The sequence below is a fragment of the Capsella rubella genome, unplaced genomic scaffold (assembly GCF_000375325.1).
Source record: "Capsella rubella cultivar Monte Gargano unplaced genomic scaffold, Caprub1_0 scaffold_1, whole genome shotgun sequence".
Lineage (NCBI taxonomy): Eukaryota > Viridiplantae > Streptophyta > Magnoliopsida > Brassicales > Brassicaceae > Capsella > Capsella rubella.
In genome coordinates, this window is record NW_006238923.1 from 7,196,035 (window position 1) to 7,214,487 (window position 18,453).

Here is an 18,453-nt window from a genome sequence, read left to right on the forward strand (position 1 = left end):
TCCTCTACGAATACAACAAAGCTACTAATACCTAGAATTAAGTAGGTTAGTATTATATATATAACTTTCGTGTCTTATTATGTCATCAACACATAGGATTAAGATCATCTTAGATATTTTTGGATTAACAAACTTTCTTTTTCGTCTTTTTTAAATGGTGGATATATTTGACCCGTAAAACTCGATTAAAATGTTGAATTCGTAACACAAAATAGTGAAACACATCTGACCAATCTAAGATTTTTCTAAATCGGATTGTGATCACTTGTATATAATCTAACTTTGTCATTTACAATTGTATCTCTAAAATCTAATAAACTAGCTAGTAACAGAGAGAATATAATCAAACCGGTCTAATTGATCATTAGTCAAGAGATCTTTCCAAAAAAAGTGTATTAAATTAACGGTAACAAATAAAATAAAGAGCCTTTATTCATAAACAAAGGAATATACATATATCATTTCACTTTCTTCTCATTGTAAAAAAAAAAAGAAAAGAAGAGAAAAGGAGAAAAAGCAAGAGAAGTGATAGAGGAGGAGATGGAGAGAGAGATCCAAAACGAAGCGTATAACGGGAGAGTGATGACGGAGGAGCAGATGGAGATTCTCCGTAAGCAGATCGCCGTTTACGCTGTTATTTGCGACCAGCTTGTCCTTCTCCACAACTCTCTCTCTTCTTTCCATCCATTCTCATCAGGTACTCTTCTCCCTCTAGTTCTCTTTCTCTGTATGAACACATACATATATGTGTGTGTGTACTTTTGATTTACAGACGATCACTTTATATGTCTTCAATTTTCACGAGAGACCATATAATGAACTTCTATGTAAACGGTAAATAAAAAGTGTTTACGAAGAAAGATTCAAAAACGCAGCGTTTTGAGATGCAAACGTTATTTCTAATCAGACACTTTACTCATTGAGCTGCTTGTTTAGCACATAGTGTAGCTGTGTAAGTGAAAACTGTCTGTGTTTGCATTTGGTATACAACACACAATCACAAAACATTCGTTGCATAACCTTGAAATAAGTTTAAAATATTCTTAGACATTGGAAGACAGTTTAGCAGCAACCGCATATCATTGATTTAATTGCTCAATATATTTGATTAATTACTCGAGTTTCTATATGAAGTATAGTCTATGATCGCTTAGACCGAACATTTTGAGTATAATCACGTAGTTGTCGGTTTTTTAGAACCTTGGTATGAATTAGAGTTATTAGCGATCTGTGGTTTTGGTAATACAATACATATTTTTGTACGTACTTGGAAGAAGCTTAAGCGTCACGTAACTGAATTTTGTTTGGTAAAAAATGAATCGAGAATTAAAAAGGAATGAGGCCAATGGTCGGCGGATACTTTGATCCGATGGGGTCATCGTCAAGTTCTCATAGGATGTCGACTAGGCATCGATGGACTCCGACTTCGACGCAGCTTCAGATACTCGAGAGCATTTACGAGGAAGGAAGCGGAACACCGAATCGTCGGAGGATTAGAGAGATCGCGACAGAGCTGTCTGAACATGGACAGATCACGGAGACAAATGTCTATAATTGGTTTCAGAACCGGCGAGCGAGGTCCAAACGAAAGCAGCCTCAAACCACGACGACGGCTAATGGTCAGGCTGAAGATGTGGCTGTGTCAACGGAGGAGATGAGGAGTTGTGGAGATTCTGGAGGGTTAGAGTCTTATGAGCATATACTCTTCCCAAGTCCTGATTTAGGTAAACTTAATATATCATTTGAAATTTTCGCATTTGGTTTGGTTTAATTTGGTTTTTGTTTTTTTTGGTGGTGTCAGGAATTGAGCACTTGTTGAGTATAGGTAAATTTCTGGAGAGTTAAAAATTCGTATACACTGACATTAAGGACGATGAAGATCTCTAATCTCTTCTACTTTATTCTCTCTGTTTCCGTAGAACAGAATTGTGTGTGTTTGTTTGTGTGTGACATTAACAAGAAGTGTTTTATTGTAGTTTTGTGTTCCTCAAATTGATATGCCAGCATCTGTTTCAGTATCAGAATTCAGAAGTAAGAAAGTGAATGACATCTACGGATTGATATATTGGTCGGTACACCTCGATTAAAATATCTAAGCAGTGGAAACAACTGACAAAAACCGAACCTAGTTATGACCTTAGCTTCTTTCATTGTTATTAAATTCATTGGCATCTCAAAAAATTTCATATAAAATCGGATTATATGACCACAAAATTTTATAATCTGATTCTATCAATTATAATCTAATTATATCCCCAAATTACCTGAATTAACTTGGTAATGGAAAAAAATCAAATCGAACCAATTGATCCTAGTCAATTAGATCTTTCCAAAAACGTGTTTAAAGTTAACGGTAACAAATAAACTAAAAGATTTATCATTGGCCTTCTTCTTCATCATTTGATAAAAAGGAGAGAGGAGAAAGCAAAGTTGTGAAAGAGGAGATGGAGCAAGAGAGCCTAAACGGTACTTATGATGGTAGAGTGATGACGGAGGAGCAGATGGAGACTCTCCGTAAGCAGATCGCCATTTACGCGATCATCTGTGATCAACTCGTCCTCCTACACAATTCACTCTCTTCTTTCCCTCCTCTCTCATCAGGTATGTACACTTCCTTCTCTCTGCAAGTCTCAACTCCATAGTTGTGTTTGGATGAAACTTAAGGGTCACGTAAACTGAATAATTTATGGTAATGGTTTGAGAAAATACACTAGGAATGAATCCAATGGGAGGAGGATACTTTGATCCTATGGTGGCATCATCAAGCGCTCATGGTATGTCGACTCGTCATAGATGGACTCCAACGTCTAAGCAACTTCAGATTCTTGAGAACATTTACAAGGAAGGAAGTGGAACACCAAATCCTCGGAGGATTAAAGAGATCGCTACGGAGCTGTCTGAGCACGGCCAAATCACGGAGAAAAATGTCTATAATTGGTTTCAAAACCGACGAGCTCGGTCCAAACGAAAGCAGCCTCAGACAACAACGATGGCTGGTCAGACCGATGATGCGGCTGTGACGACTGAGGAGAGGAGTTATGGAGATTCTGGAGGGTTTGAGTCCTATGAGCATATACTCTTCCCGAGTCCTGATAGAGGTAATATCTTAAAATATGATTTCTTGTCTGAAATTCTCTAATGGTTCGGTGTGTTTTTGATGATGACTAGTATAAAGGTTATATAATGAAGAGATGAAAACATGTCGTGATCATTTTGTGGTTTCAGGGATTGAGGATTTGTTGAGTAGTAAGGGGAAGTTTATGGAGAACAAATTTCATACAGGCTGACGCGAACTAAAGAAGAACTTTAAACTCTTATCTCTGTTTTCACTAAACTAAACCAATTATTTGGTTGTCTCAATAAAAGAAGATTATCGTATTGTGTGAGCGTGAGCTTTAACAAGTCTATTTAGTGTAGAATTTGTTTTTCACATATTTACCTTGACCTTCTAAGAATATCTATATACATATAACCCATTCACCATGAACATAAGGATTGGCACAACCGGGAAACAAATTAAGTTCCGAAGCTGGCCAAGTTTAGATAGATGCAAACCGATCTTTCTTTAGCCACACATACATGAGCAAAGTTCCTTGGTTGACATCGATTTATGACAACTTGGTGCCGTGTCTTTGCTGCCTTGACTATCCCTCATTATGAATCAGACCGGTTCTGCTTGCTGAGGCATGAAAACCTTCTTTTTCTAGGGCTTCTTGCTAGTTGGCAAATTGCGTTTTGGTAGTCCCAACTGCACAGAAATACAAATGAGGTGTGGGAACTAGACTAATAAAGTTAACAGAAACCGGAATGCATGTTATAATCTTTACAGACCTTTGTTTTTGTAGTTCTCCAGCCTCCGGAATCTTGCTGCTGAATTGGGGAGTATGCAAATCTCTCTATTGACTCAAACACATCACTCTTATCCACAGCTGCATTAGTGTCAGCAAGAGGTTCCTACAATACCATTAGGTTATTAATATTTATTCATACAATGAAATTGACCCACAATAAGAATTTATACACTTGCGGTATTCCTGTCAAGCTTTGTCCTCAAGGCATTTGAATCAGTTCAGTTCTATTTCAAAATCTTTTGCATCTCCATTAATTCCTTACTGAAACCTCAAACTGCTTCTATAGACTTAAGGTTATATAAGCAGATATACAAGAATATCCTGTGCTTTAAGGTAGTTACCTTGCTTGCAGCATCATTCGTGACTTCTAGATGATCAGCAAAGAACAAAATCTGCAAACAAGTGAGAGCTCATGACAATGAACCCAATCATATTGAGAGATACTTAAGCACTCAAAAGAATCACCACTAAAGTCAACTTACTTTACTCAAAAACTGGACATTTGATTTATCAGTAGCCATGACTTGCACTCCGAGACATGTGTTTGGGATACTGCAGAAAGGGCAACAGATAGTATTGAAAACGCATCCATCTTGCTCGCACCAAATACCCTGACCTTTTGAGCCTTCAAATTTTCTGCAGAGTCCCTGATTAACTAATGAGCAATCTGTCATGATAATTGAAACACTTGTTGGCATTTCTGCAGCAGCAGTTCTTGATGTTTTTTTCAGAAGAGACAGCAAATAATTTTTGGACGACGAAGTCAACAAGCAATTGAGATAAGAGTCATTCTCAGGTAGACCTAATGGACTTTTGCAGAGCAAACAAGATAGTTGCACTTTCTGATTCACTTCTGGAAAAGAATATATGTTGTAGTTTCGGGATCTTGGTTCAGTACTCCCAAACCCCAACTCAATTCTTCTTGTTAAAGTCATGTGATCTGAGGGTCTTCTAGTACTAGGAGCATCACTGTTTTCGTCTTCAAGGTCAATGACAGGAGAGCTAGTAAACTTTCTTCTCTTCAAAGCTTGTGAATTAACACTCATGTTGAAAGATGACTCTGCTTCTAGAGTCAAACTACGGGTGTCACCGAAAGAATTTCCCTCAGGATTTGCTACTACGGACAACTCAGCTCCAAGGGGAGATTTTCTGAAATTTGGAGTAGATATATGCTGCTTTAATAATAGATCAGGAGACCTCGGAGATCTCAGACCTATTGTTGCTGGACTAGAGCTTTCGTCCATCGAGCAAGAACATGGACTGGCTACTGATATTCCATTGATCATACCAGAGGATTCCTTGACAAAAGATGTTTCTGGATCTTCATCACAGTTGGTCACTGATGACACCTCGCAATACCTACACATGATAGTTGTTAAGTCTTCTCAAAAATCTGCAATTATAAGCTTACATTCTGCAGTATTTCAATACAATGTTCACATGACATGCTACTTTTTGTAGTTGAAGCTGACACTAACAAACATGCTACTTTAGGACACTCTTTAAGAAATCATCTTGAGATAGAAATGGTGCAGATCAGGATATATCTAGATATGTTTGAAGATAACTAGTCTGATATTACCCAGGGTCAGGTTGGACACCGCACTCAAGATCAACAACTTCTTTGTAGCATTCAGCTTCCTCTTTAACTTGAATGAACGTCTGAGTCGAATGCCGTACAGATCTCGAATCTTCAGCTATTTTTGGTTTCACATCTTTGTGATCCGAAAAGGCCTTGGTTTTGTTCACAAAAGGATTTTTTGTATTCGAATTTGTGTAATCCTTCATGTCCACCACCTTCCTACCTGCGATATCCTGCAAACAAATTCATAATCAATAAGAAAAATGAATTCAGAAGAGAACATCCTCAACACAGGAAAAATTTATTTGCTTTTAGAATGTACTCTTGGTTCCACATGACTAGAATTGTTTTGAATCTGATTCTCCTTCCTTCTGTATTCTTTGCTTTGGTTTTCTGAGGAAAAATTCTTCTCAACAGTAGAACTCTGGGACGCAAACACCTTACTATCAACTCGCTCCTGCATATAGTTTTCAGCAGATTTAATGAATAATGACTATGTAACAAAGTTTCAAGGAACAGAATGAGATGGTTTGAACCTTGGCACTTTTGAAAAATGATCTTAACCCTTCCATCGATACTTCAAAATTATCATACAGTTTGATAGACTGCCTTAGCCACTTTGAAATAGACGTTCTGTTCCTTTGTTCTTTGTATCGCTCATCTGGACACCAAAACAAGGCAACCTCAGAGCTATCATAACTATATTGAACAAAACGTATTAATAAAGTTTAGCAGTGACTATTCACAGATAGCTAATATGTCATCATTACCCAAGAATATGATGGCACCATAATCAGACCTATGCCGGATACATCGCCCTGTCAAGATAAACACCATGACAGAATATCCTGTTACAATATTAAAATTGACTGGAAGGACCAGGTTACAGAATGTAAGTTATTACATCGCACCTGCTGCTTGATTTAAAGCACGATAGGCCTGTTGGCAATACCAGTCACTCCCTCCAAGAAGGTTTTTAGATGATTTGTAGGTATCATTGTATTTTTTCTTTAATCCGACTTGAATATCATGCCTAGCAAGAAAATGAATAATTAAAAACTGCTTCCTGAAGATGGATTTGGAACGAAGATGAAAGATTTTAGGAAAATAGAATTCTTACAAGTTTGGAAATGGAATGCCAACAATTATCTGTATGTAATCATCAAGGTTAACAGCCCGTTTATCAAACATATCCTAAAGCTTCTATTGCAGCAACAGACTACATTAATTGACATCCACATAAGAAAATAAAATACCAAGACAATGCAGCTAAAAAGGATACCACCGCCCTGGCGTTGTCATCAGCAAAGTCAATCCCTTCTGAAACCTGTTAGAAGCATAGACGTTAAACTCAAATAAGTCATCAAGTTTTTAAATAATGTGAAAAGTAAGAGATACCCATGTCATGCTCATAGGGTCCAATGACACCACATGCCCATATCTTGAGATTAGATTGCCTTTATTTTATTGAACATTAAATATAAATATAAAAACCAATACAAGAAAGAAGAAAAAACAAACCTTTCCTCTACACACTGCAAGAAATGCAGCTCCTTTCTTGGAATCATCTTGACTCTCATTTTTAATCGGCCCTGCTTTCTTAACTCTTCTATTTCTTCCAATCAATCTATTCTTCCCGCGTATAGAATCATAGTATCCCTTCAGAACAGAATCAAATTCTTCCTGGGCTCCTCCTCTTGGTTCTACAACCAAGGACACTTATTTCAGTTTTTTGACAAGGAAAAAAAGAAGCATCACAATAGGATTTGCTGCAACAGTTTTTACATGGTCCCAGACTCACAGAAGATAAATATTTCTCACCAACAAAAATGTCCTTTTTCAAGCAGAGCCGTGACCACTGCCCGGTTTCGCGCCAACGCGTGCAGAGTTTTTCCATCAACTTATAGCTTGGAAAGAATACAAGAGAGCCACCTGGTACAACAGAGCAAATTTCTTCCAACGATCTCCCTAATGCATCCTTCAAAACAGAGTAGAGCATTGCGTTTAAACATAAAAATAATGCATAACAGTACAAGATGAACATATTTATTTGCAAATAATGGATTGACCAGTGAAAAAATATCCCCAGTACCTGGAATGAATATGCATCAGCTGTTTTATAACTTCCATTTAGAGGATAATTGCCAGGACCATTGGAGATCGCACCAGCCCACACCTGGAACACAGATATTGTTAAATCATACATTCGGTTCTGGAAACTGATGCTAAGTAGAGAGCTTTAGTCAGAACCTGCAGATTAATATCAATCACATGTGGAGCCTCTAAACAAGTGCCAAACTGCATCCCAAGTTCAGATGAGAAAGAATTCATTGGTGACAAAGTCCTACATATCACAACCAAGAAGCCCAAACTTACTCATTACTGGAAGAGATGGCTCAAGAAACAATATAAATTTAGCAAATGGGTTAAGGAGGAGAGTAGAATGGTATGCACATATAGAATGTGATGTACAAAAAGGACGACACTGATCACGGGTGAAGTGGTGGTAACCAAAGTTGTTGTCAAACTTAACAAAAAATAAGACGAGTATGATGATTGTACATTGATAACGTTGTGGTTTTTTTACAAAACCTTTTATAATGAAGTAACATGCAGGTATTACTTGCATAATTACCAGATGAAAAAGGTGTACATGACTTAAAGGATCACATAATCCTTTGAAGACGCGATATTAAGTAACAGGATACTGCTTACCCAGATGTTAGAATTATGGATAAAGATATATCAGCCAAGTCTTTGAAAACAACTGAAGGATTCATGCACCACAAACTGAAAGTATGAGTCCAGGTACCAGAAGAATCTCCTGCAGCCCAGTAAAGCAACAATGAACACTTTTTTTATTACAGACAGGTAAAAATTTCACACATTTGGCTAAAAAGGTTTACCAAAATTAAATTGTACCTCTTTTAGTAGAGCGTTGTAAACCCAGTTGGTAATCTAAGATGTGACTTCCATTTCTTGAAAAGAAGTACGTAAGTGAAGAGAACAACTCTGCATGAATATTGTGCAGTAAGCTTTCATCCTCGAAATGATATTACAGGAAATGATGCTTAATAAAGTTAGGGAGACGCAAAAAACCTTCTAGTGTCAAGACAGATATCCCACTCAAATAAAGCATATCTGATTCCATTTCTGCCTCCTTTGATGTTCTGATAGCCTAGAATAGTAATCACAGTTGCACATTCAAGCATCTATATAAGGCCTGTGGGCCTAATCAGATAACGTTGAAGAAATGACTTACCTTTGTAAAGCATTCTAATAAGATTGGGAAGCATTCACGAGTAATATTAGATTCCTCAAGCTCTCTTAAAGCTTTGTCTCCAGTCCAGCTGCAATCATGTCATTGTGTATTTAATGAGATGCTTTATTATTGTTTTACAAATATGGTTTTCCTACTCGACTTGATATCTTTTGGGGGAAAAAAGTTCCCATACCAATGGCTGGACCATTATTCTGGTACCACTACATATACAGCGCAGATAATGCCTACATGCAAATATATGCACAAATGTTTTTAGTGGCTTAGCACAGGGTCTGTATCTACCACATTTGAGTCATCAATGCTACATAAACAATGTATTCAGCTATTAAGAGTTGTCCAAACAAAACCAGTTCTCATGGAGACTAAGAAAACCAAAAATATAAATACAGTTGCAACCCTTTGAAATTCTACAGTAAAGTAGATGACTGGAAGAAGAGTTAAAACTTACCTAGAGAAATAGTGCTGGAAATCACGTTTTGCTAATGAATCCTTTTTTCTTCCGATCCAGCTTATCAATCCCTAAATACATAGAAAAATGAATATTAAATCGTAGTCCGAAAAGATACATCTCAACATTATTTTGCAGTTAATTGACTTACATCTACCACTTCACACAACGGTTGATATATCATTGGTTGTGCCACGCTCATCTGTTCTAGTTCATTCTGCAATTCTGCGTCACATTTAAACCACATTTGTCAAGTAGTGAACAAAACCACAAATAACTGCAGGAACAGTTTTAAGTAGTTCATACTGAAAAGAGTCTCTTCTTCTAAGTTAACGCTTCCTGCTTCACGAGCAATGTCTTCCATATTGCTGTGGACAGTGAAAGAATTAGTAAACGGCATTATCATCAATATCACAAGCATGCTAAGAAAACTGCAAACTTATGTTTCAACAAGGAAATTCTATGTGTAAATATAATAAAACTAAGAAGGTTCTGAAACTTACTGTGCTTCATCAAATATTATAATCGCTCCTTTCAGATCTACTTCAACTCCTGCTCGGATGACAGGATTAACAATGTAGGAGTAAGGGCAGAATACTAATTGTGCATTCTCTGCCATTGACCAGGAAGCATAATATGGGCAGCCTACAAGAAATTATTAGAGATTAAGAAATAGAAAAATACAAACAATAAAAGTAAACGATAAACCAATTCTAACCTCTAACATTTTTTCCAACTTTTACTAGATCTTCAATGTCATGGACCTCATTGTGACCTCTAGGCTGAAGTGAAGGATGAGATGTGATTTTATTGACGTTCCTGAAAATTAAGGAAACGGTTACATGGTTTGACGAGCTAACAACAAAAGGGGAAAAAAAGGAACTTATATTATCAGGAAAAACTCACTTGAATTCAGAACACTGTATGTTTGCCTTATCTTTTAGGAGCAACCGACTAGAAGAGGATTAAATGTTAGCATAGAGGATATGCGCAGCTGAAAAGAATAGTGAGATGCTATGAATGTGCATGAAACTCACCATTCATCATCGACATTGTCTTTTCCATGTACATTACGATTAGTGCAGTAATGTTTTCGTGAAGCCTTACACAAAGAAGCAAACCCAGGTGGAAAAAAACACTTTTTAGCAGTGCGGTATATGAATTATGATCTTGATTAACCCGCAAATAGGCAAGTCCACAAAAGAGAGAAAAATCAAAACATACCAATACAGCCATGGGAACTCTGTAACCAGTTTTTCGATACTCACGAATCACTTGAGTAATCTGAGAATGAGTGCGTCTACAGAATAAAAGCACACAATCATCACAGATAAGAAAGACATTATTTGCAATATTTCCAAGATTACCGATGTAACGCTTACGAAGCATAATATATGGTAGGAATTTTGGTTCTCTTCTTAGTTGCAGTATCAGCTTGCTCCACTTTTGTAGATGCAGGAGTATCTAATCAGAGATAACCACAAATTAAAAGCTCATACACTAATCACATTTCCCAAATTTAAACACAAATCATTCATTAGGGTCATCAAAATTCACGAACCTGAGGGCTGTGTTTCCGGTATGAACCCACCTCCGTGATTCAATGGATCGGTGACTGCTTCCGGCGCAGCTTTCGAGTGAGACAAATTCCCTTGCAGAAGCCGGGATTTATAGTTCTGTTGCCAAGCAAGCACTGAGCAGAGCAAAGACAAAGATTTGCCAGTACCAGTGGGAGACTCGAGTAACGCGTGACAGTGACCGTCTCTCTGGGCTCGATCGAGCGTAGATATGACCCGGCTCATGAACGCAAGCTGGGTTCCGTACGGTTGATAAGGGAATTCGACTTGAAGGCCTCCGATTTGGTAGACATTTTTAGGGTTTTTGGAGCTCAGGGGTTGTTTCACTTCGTCCTTCGAATCCGCTTTGATGGTCGAGGAAACCATCTTCGTCGAGTATCCTTAGGGGTTCGTTGAGGGAAGAAAATGAGAACTACGAGAAGTGAATTTCGAGAATTTCGCGTTATTGATAAATGGGCGGGAAAATTCGACCCCTTTTCGAGTTTCACTTCTTTTGGCGCCCGCCATTGTTATCGTCTGCGTGCTTTTCTGCTGTAAGCTGAGACATTAAAACGACATACAGTTCTAATCAATTAAGAAAGAACGGCAACACTTCCGTACTCAGTGTGATGATGGACCATATGTGGGCTTAGTTAATAAATTATTAAAGCCCATTCTGTGTAGACAATTGAGTGTGATCGTGATTGCAAATAATTATATTATATAATCCCGGTTTATGTGATTTGAAGAGAAAATTATGCAATCACTTTCTCAAAACATATTTCATACGTACGAGTTTACAAGTTTTTAAGAGATGATGTTGTAGTTTGATTGCATCGACGAAAACAAAAATTTGCTAAACATTATAAAACCATATATAAATGAAATATTTAAAATAAAATTTATAAATCTAAGTTCAGATTTTAATAAGTTTGCTTTAAGCCTCCAAAAAAAATCGGATCAGCAATGCTGAAAACATCCTGTATTAGGCTTTCTTGCTTGTTGGCAAATAACGTTTTAGTAGCCTCAGCTGCAAAGGTTAACATTGTTTAGGTTAATGGTATGGAACTAGACAGAAAATTCTAACCGCAATGTGTATTATTGTCTTTATATACCTTAGAATTTGGGATTCCCAAGCCTCCTTCTGAATCTTGCTGCTGCTTTATTGACTCAAACACATCACTCCTACTCAAAAGGCCAAAGCTGTATCAGTGACAGCAAGAGATTCTTACAATACCAATAGGTAATGAATATGTTTCACCAAAATGAAATTGATGCAGGATTGTATTATGCCACAACATAAAAGATTGCTACATATGTGCATTTTGCTGTCAAGCTTTGTCTTGTAGGAATTAAAATCTTTCGCATGTCCATTTTTTCCAAACTGAAACCTCAAATTGGTTATAAAGACTATACAAGTAGCAGATTTGCAAGAATACCTTGTGTTTTAAAGTCGTTTCCTTGCTTGCAGCATCATTCGTGACTTCTAGATGATCAGCAAAGAACAAAATCTGCAAACAAGTGAAAATTAGATCTTAGTTATATCAAGACAATTCACTGTGATAAATCACCAACTGAAGTGAAACTTACTTTTCTCATAAGCTGGACATTTGATGAATCCGTAGCCATGACTTGTACTCCAAGGCAGGTGTTTGGGACACTACAGAAAGGGCAAAAGATAGTGCTGAAAACACATCCATCTTGCTGGCACCAAATACCCTGACCTTTTGAGCTTTCAGAACTTCTGCAGAGTTTCTGATTAACCAATGAGCAATCTGTCATGATAACTGAAGCACTTGTTGGCATTTCTGCAGCAGTAGTTCCTGAAGTTTCTTTCAGAAGAGACAGCAAATACGCTTTGGACGACGAAGTCAACAAACATTTGGGATATGATTGGATCTCAGGGTGACCTAATGAACTCCTGCAGAGTGAACAAGATATCTTCATCACTCTCTGATTCACTTCCGGGAAGGTTAATATATCTTCGTTTCTGGATCTTGATTCTGTACTACCAATACCAAATTCAATTCTTCTTGTCAAACTCGTATGATCCGCATGTCCAGTACTAGGAGCATTACTCTTTCCTTCTTCAAGGTCAATGATGACTGGAGAGTTAGTAAACTTTCTTCTTTTCAAAGCATGGGAATTAACACTCATGTTCAAAGGTGACTCTGCTTCTAGAGTCAGATGACTGTTATCACCAATGGAAGATCTCTCAGGAGTTACTATTACAGACGATTCAGTTCCAAGAGGAGATCTTCTGAAACTCTCAGTAGATATATGCCGCTTCAAAAATTGGTCAGGAGACCTTAAAGATCTCAGACCTGTTGCTAGGCTAGAACTTTCATTCTTCGAGCTAGAACATGGACTGGCTGTTGCAATACCATTGACCATACCAGAGACAGAAGATGTTTCTGGATCTTCATCACAGTGAGTTACTGATGACACCTCAGAGTACCTGCACATGACAGTTTTAAAGTTTGCTCAGAGATCTATATACTATATAAACTTACTGGTGTGATCGAAGTATCAAACAAAACTTGTTTGATATTTTTACCCGGGTTCAAGTTGGGCACCGCACTCAAGGTCAATGACTCCTTTGCAGCATTCAGCTTCTTTCTTAACTTGAATGATTGGGTTAGCAGAGTGAATGTTTGGTTTCACATCATTGTGATCCAAAACTCCCTTGCTTTCCTTCATAAAAATGTATTTTGGATTCGAACTTGTATAGTCCTCCACGTTCACCACATTCCTACTTGTGTTATCCTGCATGCAAATATATGATCAATAACAAAAGGAACTCATGAAAAAACAGCAAAAATATAGTTTGCTTTTAGAATTTACTTTTAGTTCCACACGACTAGATTTGTTCTGATTCTGATTCTCCTTCCTCATGTATTCGTTTCTTTGTTTTTCAGAGGACACGCTCTGCTCATGAGACTCTAACATCTTACCGTCAACTCTCTCCTGCATGCAATTCTCTAAGAATGTTAACGATTATGTAGGTACTAAAGTTTCAAGGAAAGGAATGAGATGGTTTTGAACCTTGACATTGTTGAAAAAAGATCTTAACCCTTCCATAGAAGCTTCAAAATTATCATACACTTTGATAGATTGCCTTAGCCATTTTGAAATAGACGTTCTGTTCCTTGGTTGTCGGTATCGGTCATCTGAAACATCAACACAAGGCAACCTCAGGGCTATCATAACTTAATGGAAACAAAACATCTAATAGAGTTGAGCAGTGACTATCCACAGATATTAAAACTTATACTTACCCAAGAATATGATGGCACCGTAATCAAACCTATGACGGATACATCGCCCTACTGCTTGATTCAAAGCACGATACGCCTGTTGGCAATACCACTCACCGCCTCCAAGAAGGTTTTTAGATGATTTGTTTGTATCATTGTATTTTCTCTTTAGTTCGACTAGAATATCATGCCTGCCAAGAAAGTAGTTCGTTAGAAAAACATTCCCCAAAAAGAAGATTTGGGAAGGAAGCTGGAAGGTTTTAAAGGGAAATAGAACTCTTACAAGTTTGGAAATGGAATGCCAACAATTATCTGTATGTAACAATTAAGGTATAACAGTCCATTCATAAGCCAATTTTGAGTAGTATAAATCAAAAATTTCCCATAAGTTTCTATTGCAGCAAATTAAGGACTAAAACTCAAAATACCAAGACAAAGCAGTTGAAAAGGATACCACTGCCCTGGCTTTTTCATCAGAAAAATCAAGCCCTTCTGAAACCTGAGAGAAACTCAGATCATGTCATGCTGATAGGGTACCTTCAAATAAACATCTATAGGAGAAACCAGGACAAAAGAAACAGCAACAACAAACCTTTCCTCTACAAACTGCAAGAAATGCAGATCCTTTCTTGTAATCATCTTGAGCCTCAGTTACAACAGACCCTGCTTTCTTAACTCTACTATTTCTTCCAATCAATCTGTTATTTCCGCTTATCGAATCATAGTATTCTTTTAGAACAGTTTCGAATTCGTCCGTGGCTCCTCCTCTTGGTTCTGCAACCAAGGACAGTTATTTGATAAGAAAAACAAAAATCCAGCAACAGTTTTTAAAATAATCACAGGAAAATAGATGTTACTTACCTATAAAAATATCCTTTTTCAAGCAGAGTCGAGACCATTGTCCAGTTTCACGCCAACGCGTGCAGAGTTTTTTCATCAACTTATAGCTTGGAAAGAATACAAGAGAGCCACCTGGTACAACAGAGCAAATTTCTTCCAACGATTTCCCAAGAGTATCCTTTAAAGCAAAATAGAAAAATTGAGTTTTACAACAGACTAAAACATCGCACCATCGTACAATGAGAACTTATTTAACAGGCAAAAAAAAGCTTGAGCCAGTACCTGGAATGAATGTGCATCAGCTGTTTTATAACTTGCATTTAAAGGGAAGTTACCAGGACCTTTGGAGATTGCACCAGCCCACACCTGGAACAAAAATTATACTGTTAAATCATACATTGAGTTCTTGAATCCGTTGGTAAGTGGAGAGCTTTAGTCAGAACCTGCAGATTAGGATCAATCACATGTGGAGACTCTAAACAAGTGCCAAACTTCAACCCAAGTTCAGATGAAAAAGAATTCATCGGTGACAAAGTCCTATATTTCACAACAAAGAAACTCAGACTCTATCATTATTGAAAGAGTTAGCTCAAGAAACAATGAAAGTATTACAAACCACTAGCCATATGATATAACTCTTTACGAGAATCAAATAGTAAGAATCAGGATACTGCTTACCCAGATGTTAAAATGATGGATAAAGAACGATCAGCTAAGTCTTTGAATACAACAGACGGATTCATACACCACGAACTGAAAGTATGCGTCCACCCACTATCTCCTGCATCCCAGTAAAAGCAACAATGAACACCTTTTGTTTTTTTTTAACAGATGGGTGAAGTTTTCACACATGAAGAGTTCACTTGTACCTCTCTTAGTATAGCGTTGTAAACCCATTTCGTAATCTAGAACGTGCCTTCCATTTTTCGAAAAGAAGTACCTAAGTGTTGCAAACAACTCTGCATAAAAAAATTGCGCAATAAACTATCATCCTCAATATTACATTACAGAGATCAATGCTTAGTAAAGATAGTGAGACGGAGAACAAAAAAAAACCTTCTAGGGTCGTGACAGATATCCCACTCAAATAAGGCTTATCAGGGTCCATTTCTGTTGCCTCTGATTTGGTGATTGCCTTAACCAGTAAGCACAAAGTCACATTCAAGTATCGTAAGAAAGTCATGTGAGCCTAGCCAGATAATATAGAAGAAATGACTTACTTGTTTAAAACATGCCTCTAAATTTGGGAAGTTTTTTGGAGTGATATTGAATTCCTCGAGCTCTTTCAAAGCTCTGTCTCCAGTCCAGCTGCCACATTGATAAATAAGCACGCAAAAAAAAGTATGAGGTCTATTGCATATTTACAACAAAGACAACCTACTAAATGATACTCTGAGTCTGATCACTACACATGCATATATATACACAAAAGATGGCATTCCTGTGGGTTATCACGAGTTCTTAGGAGTTGTCCAAACAAGACCAGTAGTTCTAATGGAGAATGAGAAAATCACGCACACTAATAGAGTTGGAGAACCATTTTGCAATTCTAAAGTTAAGTAGACGACTGGTAGAAAAGTTTCAACTTACCTGGAGAAATAGTGCTCAGAATCACGTTTAGCTAATGAATCTTTTTTTCTTCCAATCCAACTTATCAACCCCTGAATATATGGAACAGTTAATATTAACAAAGTAGACAGCAATAAGCTACCTCTTAATACTATCTTGCATGTAATGACTTACCTCTACTACTTCATACAAGGGTTCATAAAACTCTGGCTCACCCTCACTCAACTGTTCTAGTTCATTTCGCAATTCTGCATAACAAATAAGCCAGATTAGTAAAGCATATTTCCCAGTGAATAAGACGATTAATAACTGCAGGGATGATTTGAGTAGTACATACTGAAAATAATCTCTTCTTCCAAGTTAATGCTTCCTGCTTCACGAGCAATCTCTTCCATATTGCTGTGGACAGTACATAAAAGCTTTTAGTAGATGGCCTTAAACCATCAACATCATCAAGCATGCTAAGAAGGTTTCTGAAGCTTACTGTGCTTCGTCAAAGATTATAATAGATCCTTTTAGATTTACTCCTCCGCGAATGACAGGATCAATTATATAGGAATAAGGGCAAAAAACCAATTGTGCAACCTCCAACGTTTTCCAGGAAGCATAATATGGACAGCCTATAAGAAAATGATTTGAGATTAAGAAACTGAAAAATACAAATAACTAAAATTGAAAAGTAAACCAAATAATCTAACTAACCTATAACAGTTTTCCCAATTTTTACAAGATCTTCAATATCATGCACCCCATTGTGTCCTTTTTGCTGAAGTGATGAGTAAGCTAAGATGCGTCCGACGCCTCTGAATGTTAATAAAGAAAACGATTATATGGATTTGTCAAGGTAGCAACAAAAGAGGAAACACACAAGAAATGTTAGATTATCAGGGAGAACTCACTCGTACTCTGGACATTTTATGTCTTTCTTTTCTTTTAGGAGCAACCGACTAGAAAAGGAATGAATATAATAGATGTTAGTATAGAGAGGGGTTGTGATATAGTTGAAAAGGATAGTGAGATGGTGTGAATATGAATGAAATGTTTACCATTTTTCGTCTACATTTTCTTTACCCTGTACATGTCGATTGGTGCAGCAACGTTTCCTAGAACCCTAAACACAATGAAAGATGAACCCACAAAGGAGAACAACACAAATTACAATCTTAATGAGTTACGTCAAATAAAATAGTCTCTTGATTAACCATAGAAAAAAACAAATTTTAAAACATACCAATACAGCCATGGGAACTCTGTAACCAGTTTTTCGATACTCACGAATGACTTGAGTGATCTGAGCATGAGTTCGTCTTAAGAAAAAGAACAAACAAACAGTCAATAAGAAAAAGAAAAACTTAAAACTTTATTTGTAACATTTCCAAAAAATAATGATGTAATGCTTACGAAGCATAGTATATAGTGGGAATAATAGGTTCAACTGCCTCCACATTGCTATTTGCAGCAGTATCTGTTCAGAGATGTTAAAACTAATTAAGTAATAAGAAATCTTCCCAAATCACATATGCAATTTCATTAGGTTCACGACAAACCTGAGGGCGGCGTGTTCAAATGAGACAAGTTCCCATGGGGAAAGCGCGATTTATAGCTCTGTTGCCAAGCGAGAACAGAGCAGAGCAAAGACAGAGACTTTCCCGTACCAGTGGGAGACTCGAGCAAAGCGTGGCAGCGACCTTCTCTCTGAGCACGATCGAGAGTGGATATGACCCGGCTCATGAACGCAAGCTGGGTTCCGTATGGCTGATAAGGAAACTCCACTTGAAGGCCTCCGATTTGGTAGGTTTTTTTAGGGTTTTCAGAGTTTAGGGTTTGTTTCACTTCGTCCTTCGCATCCGGTTTGTTGGCTCTTGAAACCATCTTCTTCTTCGTCGACATCTTTCGAAGTGGAGTCAGTGACTGACGGCAGGACAAGTAGGATTTGATGTTCTTAAACATATGGGCGGGAAAAACCTAACCTATTTCTTCGCCACTTGTCTTTTACGCAGCTTCACTGACAAGCTAAAGACCACTGAAAGAAAAAGAAAAAAAAGGCGACGTACAGTTTTATGTTGA

General features: G+C 37.4%; 3 protein-coding genes across 6 annotated transcripts; 2 read left to right on the forward strand and 1 right to left on the reverse strand.

Annotated features, from left to right (window-relative positions):
• The first annotated feature begins 495 nt into the window (after window positions 1-495).
• LOC17897557 (WUSCHEL-related homeobox 14) lies at window positions 496-2,063 on the forward strand. Its single transcript, XM_006305584.2, has 3 exons — window positions 496-697; window positions 1,335-1,724; window positions 1,802-2,063. The coding sequence occupies exons 1-3, from the start codon at window positions 541-543 to the stop codon at window positions 1,843-1,845; spliced, it is 591 nt and encodes a 196-aa protein (XP_006305646.1). The 5' UTR covers window positions 496-540; the 3' UTR covers window positions 1,846-2,063.
• A 348-nt stretch (window positions 2,064-2,411) lies between these two features.
• LOC17896983 (WUSCHEL-related homeobox 14) lies at window positions 2,412-3,289 on the forward strand. Its single transcript, XM_006306414.2, has 3 exons — window positions 2,412-2,601; window positions 2,715-3,098; window positions 3,226-3,289. The coding sequence occupies exons 1-3, from the start codon at window positions 2,445-2,447 to the stop codon at window positions 3,285-3,287; spliced, it is 603 nt and encodes a 200-aa protein (XP_006306476.1). The 5' UTR covers window positions 2,412-2,444; the 3' UTR covers window positions 3,288-3,289.
• Window positions 3,290-3,301: 12 nt separating this feature from the next.
• On the reverse strand, window positions 3,302-18,444 carry LOC17897868 (Fanconi anemia group J protein homolog). 4 transcript variants are annotated; one of them, XM_006306539.2, is made up of 29 exons: window positions 10,726-11,240; window positions 10,547-10,628; window positions 10,389-10,464; window positions 10,202-10,266; window positions 10,071-10,118; window positions 9,883-9,983; window positions 9,668-9,809; window positions 9,471-9,532; window positions 9,316-9,389; window positions 9,165-9,235; window positions 8,696-8,783; window positions 8,533-8,611; window positions 8,356-8,445; window positions 8,149-8,257; window positions 7,684-7,777; window positions 7,526-7,609; window positions 7,255-7,411; window positions 6,955-7,136; window positions 6,716-6,760; window positions 6,554-6,582; window positions 6,345-6,466; window positions 6,204-6,251; window positions 5,970-6,094; window positions 5,756-5,890; window positions 5,434-5,666; window positions 4,334-5,210; window positions 4,193-4,243; window positions 3,832-3,954; window positions 3,302-3,748 (listed from the first exon to the last, which is right to left on the reverse strand). In XM_006306539.2, the coding sequence occupies exons 1-29, from the start codon at window positions 11,105-11,107 to the stop codon at window positions 3,704-3,706; spliced, it is 3,819 nt and encodes a 1,272-aa protein (XP_006306601.1). In that variant the 5' UTR covers window positions 11,108-11,240; the 3' UTR covers window positions 3,302-3,703. The 4 variants fall into 4 exon arrangements, 2 of the variants coding, with proteins under 2 accessions (XP_006306601.1, XP_023645220.1); XM_023789452.1 differs by lacking the exons at window positions 4,193-4,243; window positions 4,334-5,210; window positions 5,434-5,666; ... (22 more) ...; window positions 10,547-10,628; window positions 10,726-11,240 and adding exons at window positions 12,181-12,231; window positions 12,311-13,178; window positions 13,278-13,486; ... (21 more) ...; window positions 17,788-17,851; window positions 17,934-18,444; XR_002835423.1 differs by lacking the exons at window positions 3,302-3,748; window positions 3,832-3,954; window positions 4,193-4,243; ... (24 more) ...; window positions 10,547-10,628; window positions 10,726-11,240 and adding exons at window positions 11,523-11,750; window positions 11,836-11,905; window positions 12,160-12,231; ... (23 more) ...; window positions 17,788-17,851; window positions 17,934-18,444.
• Window positions 18,445-18,453: the final 9 nt, after the last annotated feature.

Excerpts from the sequence above, each read along its gene's own strand:
- LOC17897557 (XM_006305584.2), top strand. The coding sequence starts at position 541 with ATGGAGAGAGAGATCCAAAACGAAGCGTATAACGGGAGAGTGATGACG. Across the intron at positions 698-1,334 it reads TTTCCATCCATTCTCATCAG|GAATGAGGCCAATGGTCGGC; the intron begins GTACTCTTCTCC and ends AGAATTAAAAAG. Across the intron at positions 1,725-1,801 it reads CTTCCCAAGTCCTGATTTAG|GAATTGAGCACTTGTTGAGT; the intron begins GTAAACTTAATA and ends TGGTGGTGTCAG.
- LOC17896983 (XM_006306414.2), top strand. The coding sequence starts at position 2,445 with ATGGAGCAAGAGAGCCTAAACGGTACTTATGATGGTAGAGTGATGACG. Across the intron at positions 2,602-2,714 it reads TTTCCCTCCTCTCTCATCAG|GAATGAATCCAATGGGAGGA; the intron begins GTATGTACACTT and ends AAAATACACTAG. Across the intron at positions 3,099-3,225 it reads CTTCCCGAGTCCTGATAGAG|GGATTGAGGATTTGTTGAGT; the intron begins GTAATATCTTAA and ends TTGTGGTTTCAG.
- LOC17897868 (XM_006306539.2), bottom strand. The coding sequence starts at position 11,107 with ATGGTTTCCTCGACCATCAAAGCGGATTCGAAGGACGAAGTGAAACAA. Across the intron at positions 10,465-10,546 it reads CCTACCATATATTATGCTTC|ACGCACTCATTCTCAGATTA; the intron begins GTAAGCGTTACA and ends TTTATTCTGTAG. Across the intron at positions 6,467-6,553 it reads GGCATTCCATTTCCAAACTT|GCATGATATTCAAGTCGGAT; the intron begins GTAAGAATTCTA and ends TTTTCTTGCTAG.